Here is a 20391-nt window from a genome sequence, read left to right as displayed (position 1 = left end):
GGTCTGGCCGGCCAGCCAGCCAGCCGGAGCCCAGCGAGGCCCCGGCAGCTACAAGCTGCCGGGCCTCGCTTCGGAGGGGAGGGGAGGGGGAAGAGACGAGCGGCCCAGCGGCAGGAGCCGCCGGGGCTCGCTTCGGAGGACAGGGGGAGGAGGGGGGGAGAGATGAGCGAGGCCCGACGGCTCGCTTAGGAGGGGAGGGGGAGAGAGACGAGGGAGGCCTACGGAGGGGAGGGGAGGGGGGAAGAGAAAAAGTGGAGACCCAACAGTACGCAACATTTTGTTGCGGGTCTCCACTTGTTATACTCAGAGTTTCCATCCTCTTCCAAGTGGCATCCAGGCAAATAGAGCAAGGATGGAGAGCCTGAACACCATAAAGTTGTGTCCAGGGGTCATTTAATAGAAAAAGAGGTGCAGGAGGCATTAGCATAACTCATTAGCATAACTTATTTGCATGTGCCACACACCCTGACATCACCGGAAGTGTGTCAGAAGGCAACACCCACCGCTCAGGCTCCACTGGACTGTTTTGGATTGCTAGCTACTGTGTGTGTGTGTGGGGGGGGAACGTGCAGATCTGTCCTCGCCGAGGATGGAGAGCTTGTACCTGAATAAAACTTGGTCTTAAAGGTGCCACTGGACTGTTTTGGACTGGGAGGCTGGGGGGAGCTCTGCAACTTACCTGGCTGCTTCTTGCTCTGACTGAGGGCTGCTGGGAGCAGGGGGTGGGGCTTGTTGCATGTGCCCGCCCCCTGGGCTCTTTACTGCCGGAGCTCCGCTCCTGTGCGCTCTTGCAGGAAATGACCACTGGTTGTGTCATGTATTGTCTGTTACAGATGATACTAGGAGAAAATAAAACTGACTTCTCCTAGCTTCAGCCCTATAACCCTCATAACATTCATAACCTATGAAGGGTAGCAACCAGAGACAAGGGTGTTTTGTTTTTTTCAGTGATAAAGCCTAATTTTTGGGTTGCCCTTGAGATTTGCCTGATTCTTGTTTTGCCATTTTTTTATGCGCCATGCCAAAACATTTCTCTTGTTCCAGGCTTTTAATTGAAGACCATCTTTTTAGTAGATGTTTTTATGGCCTGTTTCTAAGCTAAGGACTGTTTTAAGAGTATTATTTTATGATTCTTATTATATTGGTTAAACATTGTTTTATGCTGCTTTTTATGTCTCTGGTGGGCTCCTTGCTTGTTTAATTGCTTGTTTTAGTATAATTTTTAATGTTTTGTAGCATTGAACTTGTGAACTACTTCTAGCAGTTGCTGGAGAGGTGGTATATGAATCTTCTAAATAAATAATAGGGAATGAATTTATTGAATGTTTCTTTGGTATCTGTTCTTCAAGTGTGCCTTCTCTGGCTTGTGTCCATAGGTTACTATGTTTAACAGATTACATGAACCAGTTGTTTCCAAACCATATTGCAAAGCAGAGATACCATGTGTGATTAGATGTGTACCAAAAGGGAATTCATCGTGTTCATATGTTAAATTCTTGCTGTATTGCAGCTCTAGTAGAAGAAATTCATTCTGCTCAATGGGAACGTGATGAGGCAATAATGGCAAGATTGAAGTTGGCTAATGAAGAAAGAGATGAAGCATGTAAACAAATGCAACTACTGGAGCAATCTTTTGAGATGTACGTAGACATTTTCTTCTATATTTATTTATTTACTTAATTTAGATCCCACCTTTTCCCTCAATAGGGACACAAAGCAGCGTACATTGTTCTCCTCTCTTTCATTTTATCCTCACAACAACCCTGTGAGTTGGTTAGGTTGAGAGTAGGGTTGCCAGACCCCCCGGTCCTGTGGGGGTTTCCCAATTTTGGGGGGCTCCTTCCCACCACCAGCCAGCTGGCCAGTGGGGAGGGAAGCCCCATCCCCAACAGTGACCACCCAGCAACCCCACTACATGATTTAAAGGGCCCTCCAGCTGGCACAGCTTGGAGGGCAGGCGTGAGTGGCCTCCCCCCACCACTTCCCAAGAGTGTTTAAAGAGATGCTGTTGGGAAGAGGCGGGGGCAGTGCACCCAAAAGTTGTTGGTGGGGGCCACCCACACCTGCCCTACAAGCAGCAAGATCACAGCTTGCAGGGCAAGCACAAGCGACTCCCACTTCAGAAGAGCAGGTGCCGCCTGCACTTGCCCTACAAGCAGCTATCTCATGGCTTGCAGGGCAGGCACAGGTGATCCCTGCTTTCCCCCAACCATTTAAAGGGAAGGTTCCCTTTAAATGGTTGGATGAAAGGGGGGGCATGCGTACATGGCTCTGTGTCTCTGACACGAGTGACATCATCACATTGGGGCAGCCCCTCCTAGCACGCCCCCTAAATCCCCCTGCTGGGGGTGAAATAGGGCCTGGCAACCCTAGTTGAGAGTGTGTGGGTAGTCCAAGGTTCAGCAAGCTTCCATGGCACAAGTGGAGATTAGAACTGGAGTCTCCCAGATCCTAGTCTGACACTATATATGAAATGGTTGCTATTTCTGCAAGTGCCATAGACACTTGTCTGATATCCTTTTCTCCACATTATAAATATGTACTCTATATGTGTGTGTACACAGGCAGAGATTTTTTTACCTAGGCCCCACGTAGGGATAGACTTATATAGTTTCTGTGTTTCTGCTACAGTTGCTGATACCGCAGTGTCAATGGAGCTTCCACATAGGTTTCCTCATGTTCTCTGCCCCAGTATCTGGCAGCCACTGCCCCACCCATGCAACCAGGACTTTTTTTAAAAAAGCAGTTGAATATAATTATAACAGACTGTTTATCGGGTTCCCCTTTCCCGTGGAGATATGCCTGTGCCCTTATATCTCCACAATAAAAAGGTCAGAAATGTATTGGTTTTTTAAAAGTATGAAAATCTGTAACTCTGTGAGTCTGATAAACAGATTGCATAATGATATTCAATTGCATATTATAAAAGCACGACAAAATAACTCTGTGAGTCTGATAAACAGATTGCAAAGCCCAGGGAAATCCAAACTTTTGCACTCACACAGCATCTATCTGAGCTTTGCTGTGTTCCCCAAAACTCTGCAGCAAAGCAGTTTTGGGAAAGATCAGTAAAAGCTGTGAAAACCCAAGGAGATGCATGAATGCAATACAACTGGGGTTGCCAGCTGAGTACTGGCAACTAGCAGGAGTGTTTGGGGGTTGGGGACATGCAAATAGTTGTTGTAGCCACCATGTCACTTCCAGCGTGAACATGGAAACGGTGTCATTCTGTTGGCTCTAGAGGAAATTCTAGAATGTCACATCAATGCAATGACATCATCTCCAGGTCCTCACAGGAAGTGACACTACGGCATCATTACGATACCTACCCCCCCCCCGGTGTTAAATATGAATGAGGGTCACGTTTATGCTACGCTGGGCAACAGGAGTTTCATAAACATTGATTTATTTCTGACTGTTTTTATTGTTGATGGAGGTTATTTGTATCAGGAGCCAGTTTTGCTCCTGAGACAGAAATCAAAGTGGATGTTAGGGGAGAAAAACTTGAGTATTGATTTTATTCAGGAATAAATCAGGGGAGTGTGACATTTCATACAAGGGTTCAGTGCTTGGACTACAAGGCTGTCGGTCAGAAGTTTCACTATATAGAAAATCAATCAGTCCTTTGTGGCAGTAGACACTTTCCATCAGAAAAGATGGTTATTAAAGAATGGCAATCAAATCCTATACCTTCCCCTCCCACAACATCTTTTGTGAATCAAAAACAAATTAAATTTAACCCTTTCTTTGAAATAAAAGCATGTATTTTCTTCTACAGAATTCACTGGGAGGGGGGTGTAAAATGAAATTCACTACTAACTACCATATTCATCCAGCATTCATTGTTCAGATTCTGTTTCAATGAGTCCTGCTGTCATTCTTGCTCAGTGTGTTAAAGTACTATGCCTGTTAAACTGTGAACATAAAAGACAAAAAGGTGTGGACTATACAGCTCATCTTTCCATCAGTGGTAGAAACCAACAACTTTTAAAACGCTAAGAACACTTTGTTCAGATCACACAGCTATGCTTATTAGTCATTAGCTACTGCTACTGTGTCACAGGTTGGATATATGAAATACTTACCAGTTATCATAGAAACTTGTTTTCAAGTATATTCCATGCCCGCTGATGGAAACAATGAATTATCATTTGATAATTTATATTCCAACCAGTCATGAATGGTATCCTCTCCTTTTTGCAGTATGTTAAATGCAAAATTAGATATAATCTATTGATCACGGGAGGGGGAGTAACCAATAGAAATTCCCCCACTGAGATTCCACCATCCATCTACCCCATTACTGGGGGGGGGGGTAGATGTTGCCCAGCAGAAATGGGGAGAATATCATTCCTGGTGCTCATGCCATTAAAAAAGTCGGCCGCCAATGTGGAATGTGCGCATCTTGGTGATTTTATGTAGATTATTAGAGCACCGATTTTATTATGTATGAAATATTGTTGTACTGTTTTAAATTTTAAATTCCGCATTGCCGCTTGTTAGCCACCCTGAGCCGCTGGGTAGGGCGGGATATAAATCCCAAAATAAATAAAATATAAATAAATAAAATTATATACTTCTTATTTGAAATACACCTATTGGCTTAAAACTGTACTTTCTCAGGGAGACCACCTTACCTATTTTTGGCCAAAGAATTCAAATTCATATCTTAGTGAATATGCCGTGATCCATAGCTGTCATATTTTCTCAAATGTTATATTTTAAGTAACTTTAATTCATTTACCATTTGGACCAGACCGGATACAAGGGTATCCTTCACTGAATCCTGCTGATTTTTTAAAATCATGAAATGCAGCAGCTGAAGGCCAGTTTACTCAGGATTGTTAACCCTCCCCCTCCCACAGATTTCACAGTGTAGATCTTACACATATAGCCTGCAGAGTGGCTGCTCGTTTCATGCACCATTAAATTATATTCTTTCAGGACTGTGGGAGTGATCTGCAGGAAACCTTTCTATAAGCTAGGCCTGGGTTATAGGTTGGAACCTCAAAAAGATCTTTAGATGATTTTATGTATTTATTTGTGGTATTTTAAGGTCAGAGTTATCCACATATAGGACTGGAAGGTGGCTGTTGTCAAATGTCTTAGTTTTATGTGGGCATATTGATATTTAATTTCTTATTTGAATCATTTATGCTGTACCTCATCAGCCAGTGGTTTCCAGGCAATACCCAGCCATTTATTTAAAATGCAATAATTAAAGCACAACACAGCTGCACTAAAAAAAGATGTTTAAAATGAATGTTTGTCACTCATAAGAGTCAATATGGAACAATTAAAACCACAAGGGAGAAGTAAAGCCATTGAGACAGCAAACCAAAATAAAACCTGCCAGAAAATAATAAACCCACACATTCTAGGAAGCGGGCAGGCAGAGCAGAAGAACAAAACAGAAAACACAAAGTAACATTAATAGAGCCAGGGAGCGGGGAAGAAATGTTTTCAGTTAATTCCTAAATCTTAATATGGTCAGCATGGTGTTCCCAACCCTGCCAGGAGATTTGGGGAGTGGTGTCTAGAGAGGATGGAGTTTGTGAAGGATGTGATGTCACTTCTGGGTGATGCTATAACCTCTCTACTAAAGACCATGCAACCTGAAGGGTGGAGGTGACAAAGGAAAAGTCCCTGCCTACCATATTCTTTAAACTGTTGACTTTGGTGCCCAGTAGGTGCCACTGCAAGAAGTTCCAGTAAAGGTACTACTGTATAGGTTATTTTAACCTCCTCTAACTAGCTTAAGGGTGGGATGTCTTCCTTACTCTGGCATCTTTCTTGTTAAAATAGTATCCAGAGTATTGAACCGAGAGAGCTAATGCACTTGAATTTCCAAGGTCCTTTCCTACACCACTCTCATATGATACACCTGTTCCAGAAAAGTAGACATTTTTCAAGAGCATCTTCAAATTATTCAGAAGGAGTTATAATCAAAAGAGAGAACTAAAAATGGAGCAAGGAAATTTCTTGGCTTTTTTTTTTTTAAGGTCATACCTTCTGATTCAGCAGCATAATTATTAATTACCATCAGTTAAGAATGGGTTTCAACTTTTCTAAAGCTGTTAACCTATGTGTAAAACTCAGTTAACTTTTCATTAGGGTTTCTAAATAATGGATTGCTTGTTTATCCCACTGTTACAGAGTTAGTACAATATTAATTAGTACATTTACAGTTCTGTCAGAATTGTTCTGTACATTTATACAGACATCACAGACGAACAATTTTATAAAAATGAGCAAGTCTGTTGTATCTTTGTCTCAGAATGGATGGAGACCCTAGTCTATGGGGAGTTCTGTACATTTATACAGACATCACAGACAAACAATTTTATAAAAATGAGCAAGGCTGTTGTATCTTTGTCTCAGAATGAAGGATGGAGACACTAGTCTATGGGGGAAACAGGAACAGTTTTCAATAAAGTTTTATCTAATTTTCTGATCTTCTGTTCAGAATTAGAAGTTGTGTTTTGTAAGCCACTTTCCATAGACTCATAAGCGCAAGGTTAACCAAACTTACTTGGAAGTAAGCACCATTGAAGGCAGCAACACTTACTTCCAAGTAAATATGTTTAGGATTGGAGTGCTAATGTGTTCTTTCATTTAGGGATGCAACAAACAAAAACTAAAATACATAATTTCAAATGAAACTTGCAAGTCCAGAAATAAATAAATAAAAGAGCATCTGTGCTCTTCCGTCGCTGGGGAACTTTCTTCATCTAAGCACATATGAACAATTGATCCTTGTAGTCATATATAGTAGTAAACATTAATAACTTAACATTCTGAAGTCGGTACTGAAGATATGGAGCATTATTGAAAGATGGAATCGAGCAGGTGGCACTTTAATATGTTCAGTGTCATGGTTGACTCTAAAGACTACTAGAATGAAATTACTTGAGGTTCTAAAGATTTAAAAAGCGAACTCATTTTGCTGCACTAAGGAAATGCTACTGATCAGGCTTTCTGTGTCCCTTTTTTCTAGGCTAGAAAATATTAACCCTGAAGAAAATGACATGGTAAGCCATTCTCTGAGGAGATTTCTTGATGTCAGTCTTATATCTTAGAGGCTTAAGTTCAATTGAGTGGGTTTCAGGAACTAAGATGTGGGAAAAAGAAGAATTGACACACTAATAATGTACATCTTTGCTGCAATATGAAAATTCAATAACTTCACTCAGTCAATTTACAATTCACATGTGCCTATTAATTAAAACCCTATATTAAATAAAATATATTAAAACTTCTTGTCTGACTAACATATAATGCTGTTGGTAGACATTACAGGAATTACTGAACAGAATAAACAATGCAGACTCTGGGATGGCTATACGAAGGACTGGAGCTGTAATTGTCGATCGAATATACAGGACTCAGGAACGCAAAAAGAAAATAACGGCTGAAGAAATGAATGCAGTCATAGAAGAACGAGATGCTGCTTTGGCTCAAGTAAGTCCATGTTATTTTATAAAAGCTTCACTGGCAGACACCCCCTCCCCTTCTCTTCGCTACTGGGAAATGAATTGTTTTCCTATTGAACATGCGGCTTTTTTGAAAACTTTCATACACACATAAGTATCTTAGAAATTATTGTAGAGAAGTAACAACAATATATGAAGCCACTTTTCAAAATAATTATAGTGTTATGGTGTATGATATTACAGTATACTGGCATTAAATTAGTAAAAACTGAGAGCGAAGGAAACCCCAAACACTCGGTGGATAAGATTAAAATTTAAGAGGACCTTGATAATTTTAAGGTAGAAGACATAAGGCACACAAGAAAAATTACCAGCAGATGTAAAGTAAGTAAGTTTATTAAGAACAGTCATAAGACCAGCAAAACCAGCAGATGTAAAGTAACACATGCTGGGAGGGAGGAGACTAGAAAACTGTAACTGTGTATATTATAAATACAAAACAAGATTAGGGTAGTTGGGTTCAAATGTTACTCTGAGAGACTGATGGTTATAGGGATACACAATTTAAATGTAATCCTTTAGGTTAAAGTATTATTATTTCCCAAAAAAGTTCCTTTACTATATAAAGCAACAGAGGCAGGGAATGGGAAAAGAAATGGGTAGAGTCAACAAACGGCAGCACCTTTGTGGCTTGTCTGGAGATTATAAAATGGTTTAAAGAATATCCAAGAGCCCCGGTCACACAAGCGAGATAATCTGGGGGGGAAGTGAGGCTTTTTGCTCTGGAGCAAAATGAAGTGCGGTATTCCCCCAAGGCTCTGTGCTCAGGCCGTCAGCCACTGATCACACAGTGATGGCGAAGCATGGCAACGAAGCAGTACCGCGTTTGTGTGCATGCGCGTTTGTGCACATATCACAGAGGCTTACAAGAAAACATCCGGTGGGAAGCAGACAGGCACCGGATGCGATGGGATATCAGCACTTCCGTGATCAGATGCCCACCCACGCCCCACGTTTTCTGGATAATACTATACTTTCCCAGCTACTTTTTAACTCCGCATCTTCGGCCAGATGCTACAGGTTGGAGATGGGCACGCAACGCTTGCCAGATGTTGCCATATGATCATGCCCTTTTAATCCGCCCAGCAGTCATGCCTCTCACACAGCAAATTCTCTGTGTGACCAGGACCAGTGTATATTTTCCAAGGTAACATGATATTTCATAAAATTTAAATGTAACAGCTTTGCAGCCACCAGTGTAACTGAGACACAGCTGCTCTGAGTATAGCAACCTTCCTACATACTGAATCTTCAGTACCTTTCAAAAACAGTACTCTAAACAGGCAAATCACAGCAGTTGGTGCCCAGTAAAGTGAAAAAAAGAGAAAGGCCAAAGTAGTCACTTAAAGGCTCTCTTCTCTTGTATGCTCTCCAGTGCCCCTCCAGTTGTACTTGATATGTTCTTCTTTTCTTTTCTTTTTGTTTGGGCCTGCAAAGAAATTAGCAGGTCCCTCAATTTAAGCTCCAGGTCTTCTCTCTCTCCTGCTACCAGTCTGCCTCAGGGTGAAGATTTATGCAGCCTTTTAAACAAAGGCTTAACTATAAGTTGAGCAACGACTTTGAAATCCCTTTGCTTTATAATATCTCCTAAAGTGGGAAAGTATAACTTATATCTTCTCTTTTGGGGCCTATCACATAGCTGGAAAGAAATTAGCAATTTGTTCAAATCAAGGCCAGGCCTTCTCTCTCCTGCTGCTGGTCATACTGATGGAAGAGTAAGAGCGTTTCTCCTTGTTCCATGACATTTGTTCCCTGTCAGACTGATTGGCGCTCTCTCTCTCTGAATTCAGACATTTAAAATAGAAATAAAATAACTTCTTAATAGGGTTGCCAAGTCTTACATGGCTGCTGGTGGGTGGGGGTCCCTCTCTCTGCCCGGGACTTTTCAGTGCATGCACCAACATGCCTAGCACAATGACATCACCCAGAAGTGACATCTTCGTGCAGGGCATGTTGCAGGGGGATGCGCTATCATTTGAAGAAAAACTCTATGGTAACCATAGAGATTTTTTCTCAAATGATAGAGCATTCCCCCCCCACATAGTGCCCTGTGCCATAGTGCCATTGCGCCAGATATGTTGGCACGGACAGGGCACTTTGGGGGCGGGGTTCCCCCACTGGCCGGATCAGGAGCAGCAGATCAGGAGCCCTGAAAGTAGGCAAACCCCTATCCCTATCAGAGGAATGGTAACCCTACTTCTTAAAGGGAAATTAATATGGGTCATACATTCTGAAGAAGTGAGCAGTGACTCAAAAAAGCTCATATCCTGCCAAAAATTTTGTTAGTCTTTAAGATGCTACTGGATTCTTTCTTGCTGCTATAGACTAACACATCTTGATGGGTCATAGAATAGAATCATAGAATCATAAAGTTGGAAGGGACTGCTGCTGTTGGGAAGCACCCACAGTATTTTTTGGAACTTTTTTCTTACATACCTTATTTTTAAAACCTCCAAAGAAGGAGAGCCCATCACCTCCCAAGGAAATCTGTTCCACTAAGGAACCACTCTAACTATCTGTTCTTCCTAATGTTTAGCCAAAAAACTCTTCTGACTTAATTTTAACCCACTTGGTTCTGGTCTGACCTTCTGGGACAACAGAAAACAACTTTGCACCATCCTCTGTATGACAGCCCTTCAAGTACTTGAAGATGGTTATCTCAGTCATCTCCTCTCCAGGCTAAACATACCCAACTCCTTCAGCCTTTCCTCATAGGACTTGGTCTCTAGACCCCTCACCATCTTCATTGCCCTCCTCTAGACACTTTCCAGCTTGTCTATATCCTTCTTAAGTTGTGGTGCCCAAAACTGAACACAGTACTCTAGGTGAGGTCTAACCAGTGCAGAGTAAAGCAATACCATCACTTCGCATGATCTGGACACTATATTTCTGTTGATATAGTCCAAAATCACATTTGCCTTTTTAGCTACTGCGTCACACTGCTGACTCATGTTCAGCTTATGGTCTACTAAGACCCCTAGATCCTTTTCGTACCTAGTACTGCCAAAACAAGTCTCCCCCAACCTGTAGTTATGCATTAGATTTTTCCTATCTAAATGCAGATTTTTACATTTATCCCCACTGAAATTCATTTTGTTTGTTTTAGCCCAGTTTTCCAGCCATACATGCATGCCACTAGTGCTTTTTTTGTAGAAAAAGCCCAGCAGGAACTCATTAGCATAATAGGCCACACCCAACACCAGAAACTCATTAGCATATTAGGCCACACCCCACACCTTCTGTTGGCTTGCCCAGGCTCCCTGCAGCCATGGGGAGCCCGGGCAAGTTGGCCTTTGGGCAGGCTGGGGAAGGTATAGGGAGGCATTTAAATGCCTCCCCGATCCTTCCATGCCCCCCCTGGCCTGCCCGCCTTGGAGTTGCCAGGGGGGTCGCTCTCCTGGCCTTCCCTCTGTAGCCACACATGCAGAGGTTTTGGCTGTAGTGGGCGTGGCCAACTCTGAAGCCAGCCGGAACTCCGTTCCTGTGCGTTCCTGCTCAAAAATAGCCCTGCATGCCACAGTATAACACTGCACAAAGAAGAGTCTTTACATAATCATGTCTTACCACATCAAGCTTGCTTTTTCAGTTTTTTTAATCAATATGCGCACATTTATTAATCATGTGAAGGTGCAGTGACGGAAGCAAGCTGAAAGGTGCAACAAACGATGTGCTCCAATTCCAGTCTTTGTTTAAGAAATTCACCACAAACTGGAATGAAAGAACAAAGGAAAGCAATGTTATGTGCAGTTCTGGAAAACTAAAGGAACAGACTGAGGAGATCTGTTCATCCCCTAGAGCAGGAGAGTCTTCCACTTGTACAATGAGATCCTTTGAACAAATCTAAATCCTTTATATTTGTCCTATTTCCCAGATTGTGAACGCAAGGCACTTCTGCTTGCATGGGGAAAGTTGTGTGTTAAAGTTTTTGACTGGCCTACAGTCCCCTCAAAAAGCACTTTGGAAAATTTGCATGGGATGCTGCAAAGTCTTATTCAAAAGAGGAAGCTATAGTATCCAGTTCCCCGGTTATGCTTTAGCTTCCTGTGCTACATCTAGGGTTGCCAGATCTGGGTTGAGAAATACCTGGAGATTTTGAGGGTAGAACCTGGAAAGGGTGGGGTTTAGGGAGGGGAGAGACCTCAGCAGGGTACGATGCCATAGAGTCCACTCTCCAAAGCAGACATTTTCTCCAGGGCAACTGATCTTGGTCATCTGGAGATCAGTTGTAACAGCAGGAGATCACCAGGTGCTGCCTGGAGGCTGGCAAACCTATCCATGTCCTGTTCATTAGAGAGAATCCTTTGCCCTCAGCAGTGGTTTTCTGGGAGGCCAGAGAATCAGGAAGGCATGGAAAGCTGAATGCTTTTAATTCATGGGAGTTCATATCCAACACTATGAAGACACTGTTACTTGACTGGTATTTATTTATTTCTAGTCTGCCTTGCAACCAACGTTTAAAGTGGGTCAAAGATAAAATATATTGTGCAAAAATTGACATCTATCATTACAAAAATCAGCTACCTGTTTGAAAGTCTTGTTTATTCATTCCTTTATGTGGCTCTAGTTTGCTGCTCAAAACTGGGCTCACCATTTTTTTAATATAGAAAAATTTGCTGTTGGGAAGCACCCACAGTATCTTTTGGAACTTTTTTCTTACATACCTTATTTTTAAAACAGAACATTGAAACTAAGCAAGAAGATGTCAGCAAACGAAGAGGGAATTTTTATGTTTGGTTTGTGGCAATTTTGATTTGTTCAGCATTTCTATCACAATGTGCTCTTCAACTGGATTTGTGAAATGTGTGTCTTTTTAACCATTTGCAGTGTCTGTGCAGATTCCAGCCGAAGCCCAGTGAAATCAATGGGCTCTGGAATAATTCTGCATAGAATTGCATAGCTTGTCTTTAAGTTGTGAATTTCTGCTCCACTTGCTTGAGTCTGTTGCTCCTGGCACCTGCTTTATGCCAATGTCAGTGCAACACACAGGTCGAATTTCGAGTAGATAGTGTGGGCCATAAACTGCTACTTTTATCTTAAGTATAGAGCACTACAAATATTTGATTCCCAGCAGTACTAGTCTACTTGATACACATTCTATTTCAGAGTGAGATGCACTTTATTGATTTCTCAGTTGTACAAAGCCACACTATTTATGTTCCTAGCACAGGGACTCTCAAAATCTAGCAATTATTAGATAAATATATAAATACAAACTTACTTTGGTTTCCATTTCTGCCTTGATTGATCTTTAGAGACTTTTGCCATATGATGATAATTTTAGCTTCCCTGTAGATTACCTGGGGAAAATGAAGAAAGGGCGATTTATACCTTGACTGAAGAAAAAGATGAAGCCCTCTATGTTTAAATGGCATGCTCTTCATTATGCTGATTCTTTTGTAGTGAATTGAGTTTGAACTGCCTGTGCTGCATTGAGGATTGCTATCCTTAGTGGCAGAACACAGTTTCTGGCCCTGGCATTTGTTCCTCCAATAAGAGAATCTGCACAAGGATAGGTGAACCGAAAATGGAACACAGACATAGAGTTCGCTCTTATGCAGACTCATACAGGGGAGGCCCATTGAAACCAGTGGGTTTAGAGTAGGATTCTACTGATAGTCTTGTTTGTTTGTTTGTTTTTCAAATGCACACGGGTGGTACTTGCCTGTGGAAGCATAAACATTTTTGGTGTTTGAAGGAGGCTCACATACATTGTGCCTTTAAATAAAATCCAGTGTTTAAATATAATTCCCTTTGGTAGCCTTCCTAAGATTGTTGTGTGACATCTGACAAATTAACATAGGTTACTTGTAATAATGTTCGGTTTGAATATTGGTTCTTCAGCCCTGTGGTACCTGCCAGCAAAATGGCCCCTGAATAACATGATGTTGGTTGATGCTATCACAGGGTTATGATGGCATCTATAGTTCCAGTAGGTTCATGGGGAAAGGGCAGTAGTAAAAGCTATCATGGGCCTGGATAGGCCACTTCCGCCTGACTCCAGAAAGGTCCTCTGGTACCAAAGTGCCTGATCATAGCATTTGACTATTAGGAAGAAAGTAAAACCCTAGGAAGCCATACAACTGTCACTTTAATTTGGTTTCCACAGACGGTAATTAATAATCTTTTATAATAATTGTATGTTATCTCAGTCTTTAAAATGTGGTTTGGAATTCCATTGTTGTTACATTTTAATTAGGCCATAATGAGCATGCACTTATGCACTTGCATATCTTAAATCCTAATTTTATTCGAACTTAGCTCTGTTGAAAAACTTCCACAGTGGGTGAGAGGGTTGTGAAAGTTCAAACAGAGCCCTAGGCAGCTATATATGCATATGTTATATGAGATTTTAAATGTAACCACGGTGTCTTTACAGAATGATGGGCATTATCATCACTGGGTTGAATAGTACATGTGTATGTAATCTGAGATCATTCAGTAGATTGCTCAGCAAATATGCAAACTACTTTTTGTAAGTGCAAAAACAAATAAAATGGTATTTAAACTCAAATATTTGATACTACTTTTTGTATGTTTTTTCAAGTGAATAAAACAACAAACAACTAAGAGTGTAGCTAAACATTGACAGCAGTCTCTCTTCTAACTCACCGGCTCTTTAAAAAGAAACCATCAGCCATTTACTTTCAACTGCCAAGGCTTCTGTAAGCAAAGGCATCTTAAGTTATCCTGTGGAACTTGCTTTATGATTTTATTCCTGGTAACAGAAACAGCAGCATGAATTCACCAAAACAATGAAAATGCATGTAAAGAACCCATATCCTCATTTTTAATGGTGTGCAATAAAAAATATTGGAGACTGAGCACTATCTCTAATGAAGTGTTAACATTAACGACTAATGTTTTAAAGAAATGTATTTGCCAGCAGTGGGCAGTATGACGAAGTATCTCAGAACAGCTGCTGGCCCTTTGCCATTTACACCTTCTGGACAGGAATGTTAACGTGAAAACTGTTTGGCAGCTGAAACTAGGTAACTAAGGAAGGGATAGCTAGCTTTCTCTTACCTTGGAGGGGAGCAAGGTAATGGATCGTTTCACTTCTAGCAGGGGCTCTAAATGCTTTTACTTAGATTTGCTTCCTTCAGCAATCTGTGGCTTTTTTATGGGTAATTATGGTACAATCCAGCCAAAGGGCCGAAGATGCAGACTCTGTTGTCAAAGGAAAACAATTGTTTCATGGCCGGTGTGGCGCTGTCTGTTTAATACTCTGCACTGAAGCAATAACGTAATTGGCAAGCAAACCTGGTTTTCCAGCTCTGAATAGTTTGATCACATCCTGCTTTGCAGGAACATGCTTATAGCTGTTCATGAACAAAATTGGCACTCGCCCAGTAGCTCATCTGAAACGAGCTCAAGGCCCTCTTCTCCTGTTTGTGGCACCACTTGGCAACAGACCTGCTGTTGTGCCGTTGTTGAAAGAACAAAGGCTTAGAAGCCCTGTACTTGACAGGCCATCTTGTCAGATAAAGCAGGTCATTGGTGACCAGTAAAACATCACTTAGGCTTGTGGGCCAGCTTCAGAACAAACTTTTCTACCAGCTTAGTTTACCAAGGAGAGGCCAAAGAAATCACTGTTTTTCTGCAATTCAGAAAGCATTCAAGCATTCTCGCCACAGGCGAGTGAGCATTTCTCATTGAATGGCTACACCTGTGAGGTGCAGCAAGGGAATTTTCTTTAAAAGCTGTTAGATGGGGGGGGGATTAGATACTGCTTCACCTGGATTTAGGAATCTGTGTGTTTCACTAGTGAAAGGATACAATGCTGTTGTAACAACCTTATTATTCTTGGAAAGTATTAAAAATGAAATGTAAGCATAATACTGTTAAAAATCTGAAATCAGAAAAGGGTTTGGAAAAGGTGTTCTTCAACTATTAGTTACTGAATTTCACAACATTGAATTACTATGTAATAAATGTCAGTATATTTAAAGGTGACTCGGACCAAAAGATTGACACATGTGCTCTATCACCATTAAATATACTTACCTTGTGTATTGGCCCATTTGCAGATTAACATGCCAGCATTTCACGTCCTAGGCAGGTGTGCCATTGTTGTGCTTGCATGGGCTGACATGTGCAGTAAGTGCATTTATAAATGATTGAGTATGCAAAGAAAAGCTTCCACAGATATGAACTTTTTTTCCATGGTCCATGTGCTGTGTTAATGAGGCCTACTATTAGCCAACATCTTTATTTTAATTAGCTTGTCTGGGCACCAAGTCCCACTTTGTTGTTGTTATTGGGCAGGCTGCTAAATATTGCAAGTGATTCTAAATATAAGATTGCTTCTATAATGTGCATTTTTATTGTAATACTGTGTTTGCTTGTAAGCTTGCCAATGGAAGTGAAGTATTAAGAGTTTTCACAGGACATAAATAAACAAATATGAACAGAGCATGAGGCTTACCTTCTACAAGAGACCTATTTAAACACACTCTGGTTTTCTTCCACTGTAGAGACTCAAAGCAAGTTACTTACAAGTAAGTTACTTACAACCAGTGTTCCCTCTAAGCTGAGTTAGTGTGAGCTAGCTCACAGATTTTTAGCCTCTGGCTCACATTTTTGTCTTAGCTCAGGAGGGATGGCTCCAGAGCAGACTAATTTACACAGTAGACAAATCCCTCGCTCACAACTTTAATGCCAGGAGTTCACAAAGTAGAATTTTTGCTCACAAGGCTCCACAGCTTAGAGGGAACATTGCTTACAACATATACTGATCCTCCCCCCCAGGAGGGCAGTGGGATACCGAGTCCCAAGCTGATGCCAACTCTGCCAGCATAGCTTGCAGTGGGTTGCAGGCTGAGGGCCAAGAGCCCTTTGGCTCTTGCCCTTGAGGTGCATACCAAATTCTTGTGCTTTTGTACAATCTCAGACTTTAAATTACTGGCAAACCATGGGAGGGACAGATGCTGAGCCCAGGGGCAAGGAAAACTGCACAGATTAGAAAATCACCAGAAATTCTTAACTTGAAATGTCATTTTATTTGTTTGTTTGTTTGTTTATTGACTTCATTTATATCCTGCATTTTTGCCAATGGGGACCCAGAGTGGCTTACATCTTCTTCCTCTCCTCCATTTTATCTTCACAACAACCCTGTGAGATAGGTTAGGCTCAGGCCATGTGTGACTGGCCCAAGGTCACCCAGCAAGCTGCCATAGCAGGCTGGGGGTCCTAAACTGGATCTCCAAGATCCTAGTCCAGCAATCTAACCACTATACCATGCTGGCTGTTACAAGGCAATCTCCGAGAGATCTATGCATGCATTTAAAAGAAACTAAATTCTGAAGTTTTAGTTTGTGGAACTGATTTTTCTTCAACTTTGGAGCCATTTTCCATTCAACAAAATTAGTTTTTACTGACTTTTCTCTGTATGTTCTAGCTTTTAAAAAAAAAGACTGATTGAATCTAAAAGTGCCCTTTGGGTCCAGCTCCATAATTTGGATCCACCCCAGTTGTTTCCAACACTCAACTCTTGAAATGGAAGGGAGTGGGCTAGAAATACAGAGAAGTAAATAACTGGCTGCTTGGACCCTAATCTAACTTGCCCTATTTGGGCAAGCTCATTGAGAGGGCGGTGGCGTCACAGCTTCAGAGTTTTCTGGAGGATGCTTCCATCCTCGATCCCTACCAGTCCGGCTTTCGCCCTGGTCATGGGACGGAGACTGTGCTGGTCGCCTTGACTGACGATCTCCGTAGGCATCTGGATCGGGGTGGTGTGGCGGCGCTGGTGTTGTTAGATCTATCGGCTGCTTTCGATACGGTCGACCACCAGCTGCTGACCCACCGCCTCGCCGACGTGGGGATTCAGGGGCTAGCCTTACAATGGTTTGCCTCTTTTCTCCAGGGTCGGGGACAAAGGGTGGCGATAGGGGATCAGCGGTCCCGGAGGCACCCCTTGGAGTGTGGGGTGCCGCAGGGGGCCGTGTTGTCCCCGATGTTGTTTAACATCTACATGCGCCCCCTTGCCCAGATCGCCCGGAGGTGTGGGCTGGGTAGGGCGGGGTAGAAATTCAAATATAAATAAATAAAATAAATAAATAAATAATCTGTCCTTCAGCCTCTCTGATTTAACTATCTAAGCCCCCCCTCCCCAGTTTTACAGCATAAGCAATATCTCTCCCTATTCTGCTCATAGTTTCCTGGTATTAGAGAATATGGAGCAAGGGCTAATCAGTAGGTATGGGAGGAGTGAAAGCAGTAGAGCAGCTCAAAGATATTTCCTTAGAAAACCCCCTCCTTGTCTGATGTTCCTGTGAGTCATTCCTGCCCTTAAAGTGGAATGAAGGTGAAAGGGAAATGCTCTCTAAAATTAAAAGGCCAACCTCAGTGTTACTGGAAGCTGCTGGTGATTAAGGTTAGCTATCAGATATTGTCTAAAAAATGGCAATAGGGAAACCTTGGTCCCTATTGTGTATGGAAGACTATCTGGGAAGCCTAACAGAAATGTGTAACATAATCAGACCATATTCTAATAGATTTTAATATTCTAATAGATTTTAAAGATTGACCTTTAAAAATGGTGTCAAAAGAATTGTTGTACAAGTTCTAAAATAATAAACAATGCAAAATAATGAATATGAAATCAATCAAGGTTAATGTGGTAATCCTTGATACTATGATGGTTTGAGTATGGAAACTTTAATGTGTACATCATGCTTTCTTACCTATCAGAACAGGCCCATTGTTTTGTGTACATGAATCTGTTCCCTTCATTAAATACATGTGCAGATAATCCAGGTAGGCAGCCATGTTGGTCTGAAGCAGTAGAACAAAGTTTGAGTTCACTGGCACCTTTAAGACCAATGAAGTTTTATTCAAGGTATGAGCTTCCATGTGCAAGCAATAGCATTCTGGAATTCTGTGCATGTATTAGAAAAAGCTCTGGAACTGGTATGTATGAAACCTCAAGTCTGAACATCTGGGAATACACAAAGTTGCCTGGGTAACCATTGGCACACCGTCCTGATTTAGCTCTGCTAACCAAGATAATTTAACTAGCAGTATGCTGAACATGTTTTCTGTAACTGAGCAATGTCCCCTTTGCTAGCCAGAATAAATAATAAAGTAAGTTGCAAGGAGGACATGCTTACCTGTAAAGTGACAAGTGGAGTGCCTCAAGTATCTGTCCTGGGACCTGTTTTATTCAATATCTTTATTTGGATGAAGGAATTGAGGGAATGCTTATTAAATTTGCAAATGATACTAAATTGGGAGGGGTAGCAAATACAGTAGAAGACAAAGTCAGGATACAGGATGATCCTGATAGGCTGGAAAACTGAGCTAAAACAAATAAAATGAATTTCACTGGGGATAAATGTAAAGTTCTGCATTTAGGTAGGAAAAATCAAAAGCATAATTACAAAATGGGGGAGAATAGCCTTGGCAGTACTAGGTGCAAAAAGGATCTAGGAGTCTTAGTAGACCATACACTGAACATGAGTCAGCAGTGTGATGTGGTAGCTAAAAACACAAATGCGATTTTGGACTGTATCAACAGAAGTATAGTGTCCAGATCGTGTAAAGTGATAGTATCACTTTACTCTGCTCTGGTTAGACCTCACCTAAAGTATTGTGTTCTGTTTTGGGCACCACAATTTAAGAAGGATACAGACAAACTGGAATGCATCCAGAAGAGGGCAACGAAGATGGTGAGGGATCTGTAGACCAAGTCCTACGAGGAAAGGCTGAAGGAGCTGGGTATGTTTAGCCCGGAGAGGAAGTGACTGAGAGGTGATACAATAACCCTCTTCAAGTACTTGAAGAGCTGTCATATAGAGAATGGCATGGAGTTGTTTTCTGTTGCCCCAGAAGGTCAGACTAGAACCAATAGGTTTGAAATGAAATCAAAAGAGTTTTTGGCTAAACATTAGGGAGAACTTCCTGACAGAGGGTTTCCTCAGTGGAACAGGCTTCCACAGGAGGTGATGGGATCTCTTTCTTCGGAGGTTTTTAAACAGAGGCTAAATGGCCATTTGACAGCAATGCCGATTCTGTGAACTTAGGCAGATCATGAGAAGGAGGCCAGGAAGGGATGCATTAGTTCTTAGTTTTCATAGCCCTTTCTTACACACCCAGGGAAATGCTGATCACCACTTTGGGGTCAGGCAGGAATTTTTCTCCAGGCCGGTTTGGCCAGTGATTCTGGAGGTTTGTTGCCATCTTCTGGGCATGGAGAAGGGGTCACTAGGTGTGTTTTTGGGAGGGAGTATTTGTGAGTTTCCTGCATTGTGCAGTGGGTTGGACTAGATGACTGGTGATCCCTTCCATGATTTTATAGAAATAGGGTTTATATTTGAGTTGATTTGAATCTTTTGTAGATAAAATGGGTGTACAATCCAGTCATGCCTGCTACTGTCATTCACCTAGTATCGTCATTTGCCTGCTATTGTCACTCAGCATCTGAAATTACCTTCCAAGGTATAAGGACAGAAGGGCTCATATTCTACCTGTATCTGAAGAAGTGAGCAGTGACTCATGAAAGCTCATACCCTGCCACAAAATCTTTAAGGTGCTACTGGACTCTTGCTCTTTTCTACTGCTACAGACAGACAAACACAGCTACCTACCTTGGGTATATAAAATCACTATAGGCCCCGTTCACATGGAGCATTTCCCCCACTGAAGGCATGGGAGTCCCGTGGATTTTCCGGGCGCAATCACACCGCAACATCTGGGAAGCGCAGTGCTCCCGCAGCGAACCCGTGGCTTCCCGCCAAAGATGCAGCTTAAAAAACTAGTACTTACGAGGTACTAGTTTCCAGAAACCGCGGGCCAAGGGCGGGCGTCTGATCGCGTTTCTGGTGGAAATACATGGCATCCGGCACCCGCCGATGTTTGTCGCAAACAAGGGGGGGGTTCGCCCAAGTCTCCGCAGGATGCA

General features: G+C 42.0%; 1 protein-coding gene across 1 annotated transcript in view; it reads left to right on the top strand.

The window, feature by feature from the left end:
• The window catches only part of MIPOL1 (mirror-image polydactyly 1), a 213270-nt gene that overhangs the window by 33744 nt on the left and 159135 nt on the right, over positions 1-20391 (top strand). Inside the window, exons 4-6 of the mRNA XM_015410227.1 lie at positions 1511-1640; positions 6998-7031; positions 7291-7461. Coding sequence (XP_015265713.1) covers positions 1511-1640; positions 6998-7031; positions 7291-7461 — 335 coding nt within the window. The remainder of the gene's footprint in view (positions 1-1510; positions 1641-6997; positions 7032-7290; positions 7462-20391) is intronic.

The sequence above is a fragment of the Gekko japonicus genome, unplaced genomic scaffold (genome assembly GCF_001447785.1).
Source record: "Gekko japonicus isolate JY-2015 unplaced genomic scaffold, Gekko_japonicus_V1.1 scaffold1150, whole genome shotgun sequence".
Lineage (NCBI taxonomy): Eukaryota > Metazoa > Chordata > Lepidosauria > Squamata > Gekkonidae > Gekko > Gekko japonicus.
This window is presented reverse-complemented; position numbering and strand designations above follow the sequence as displayed.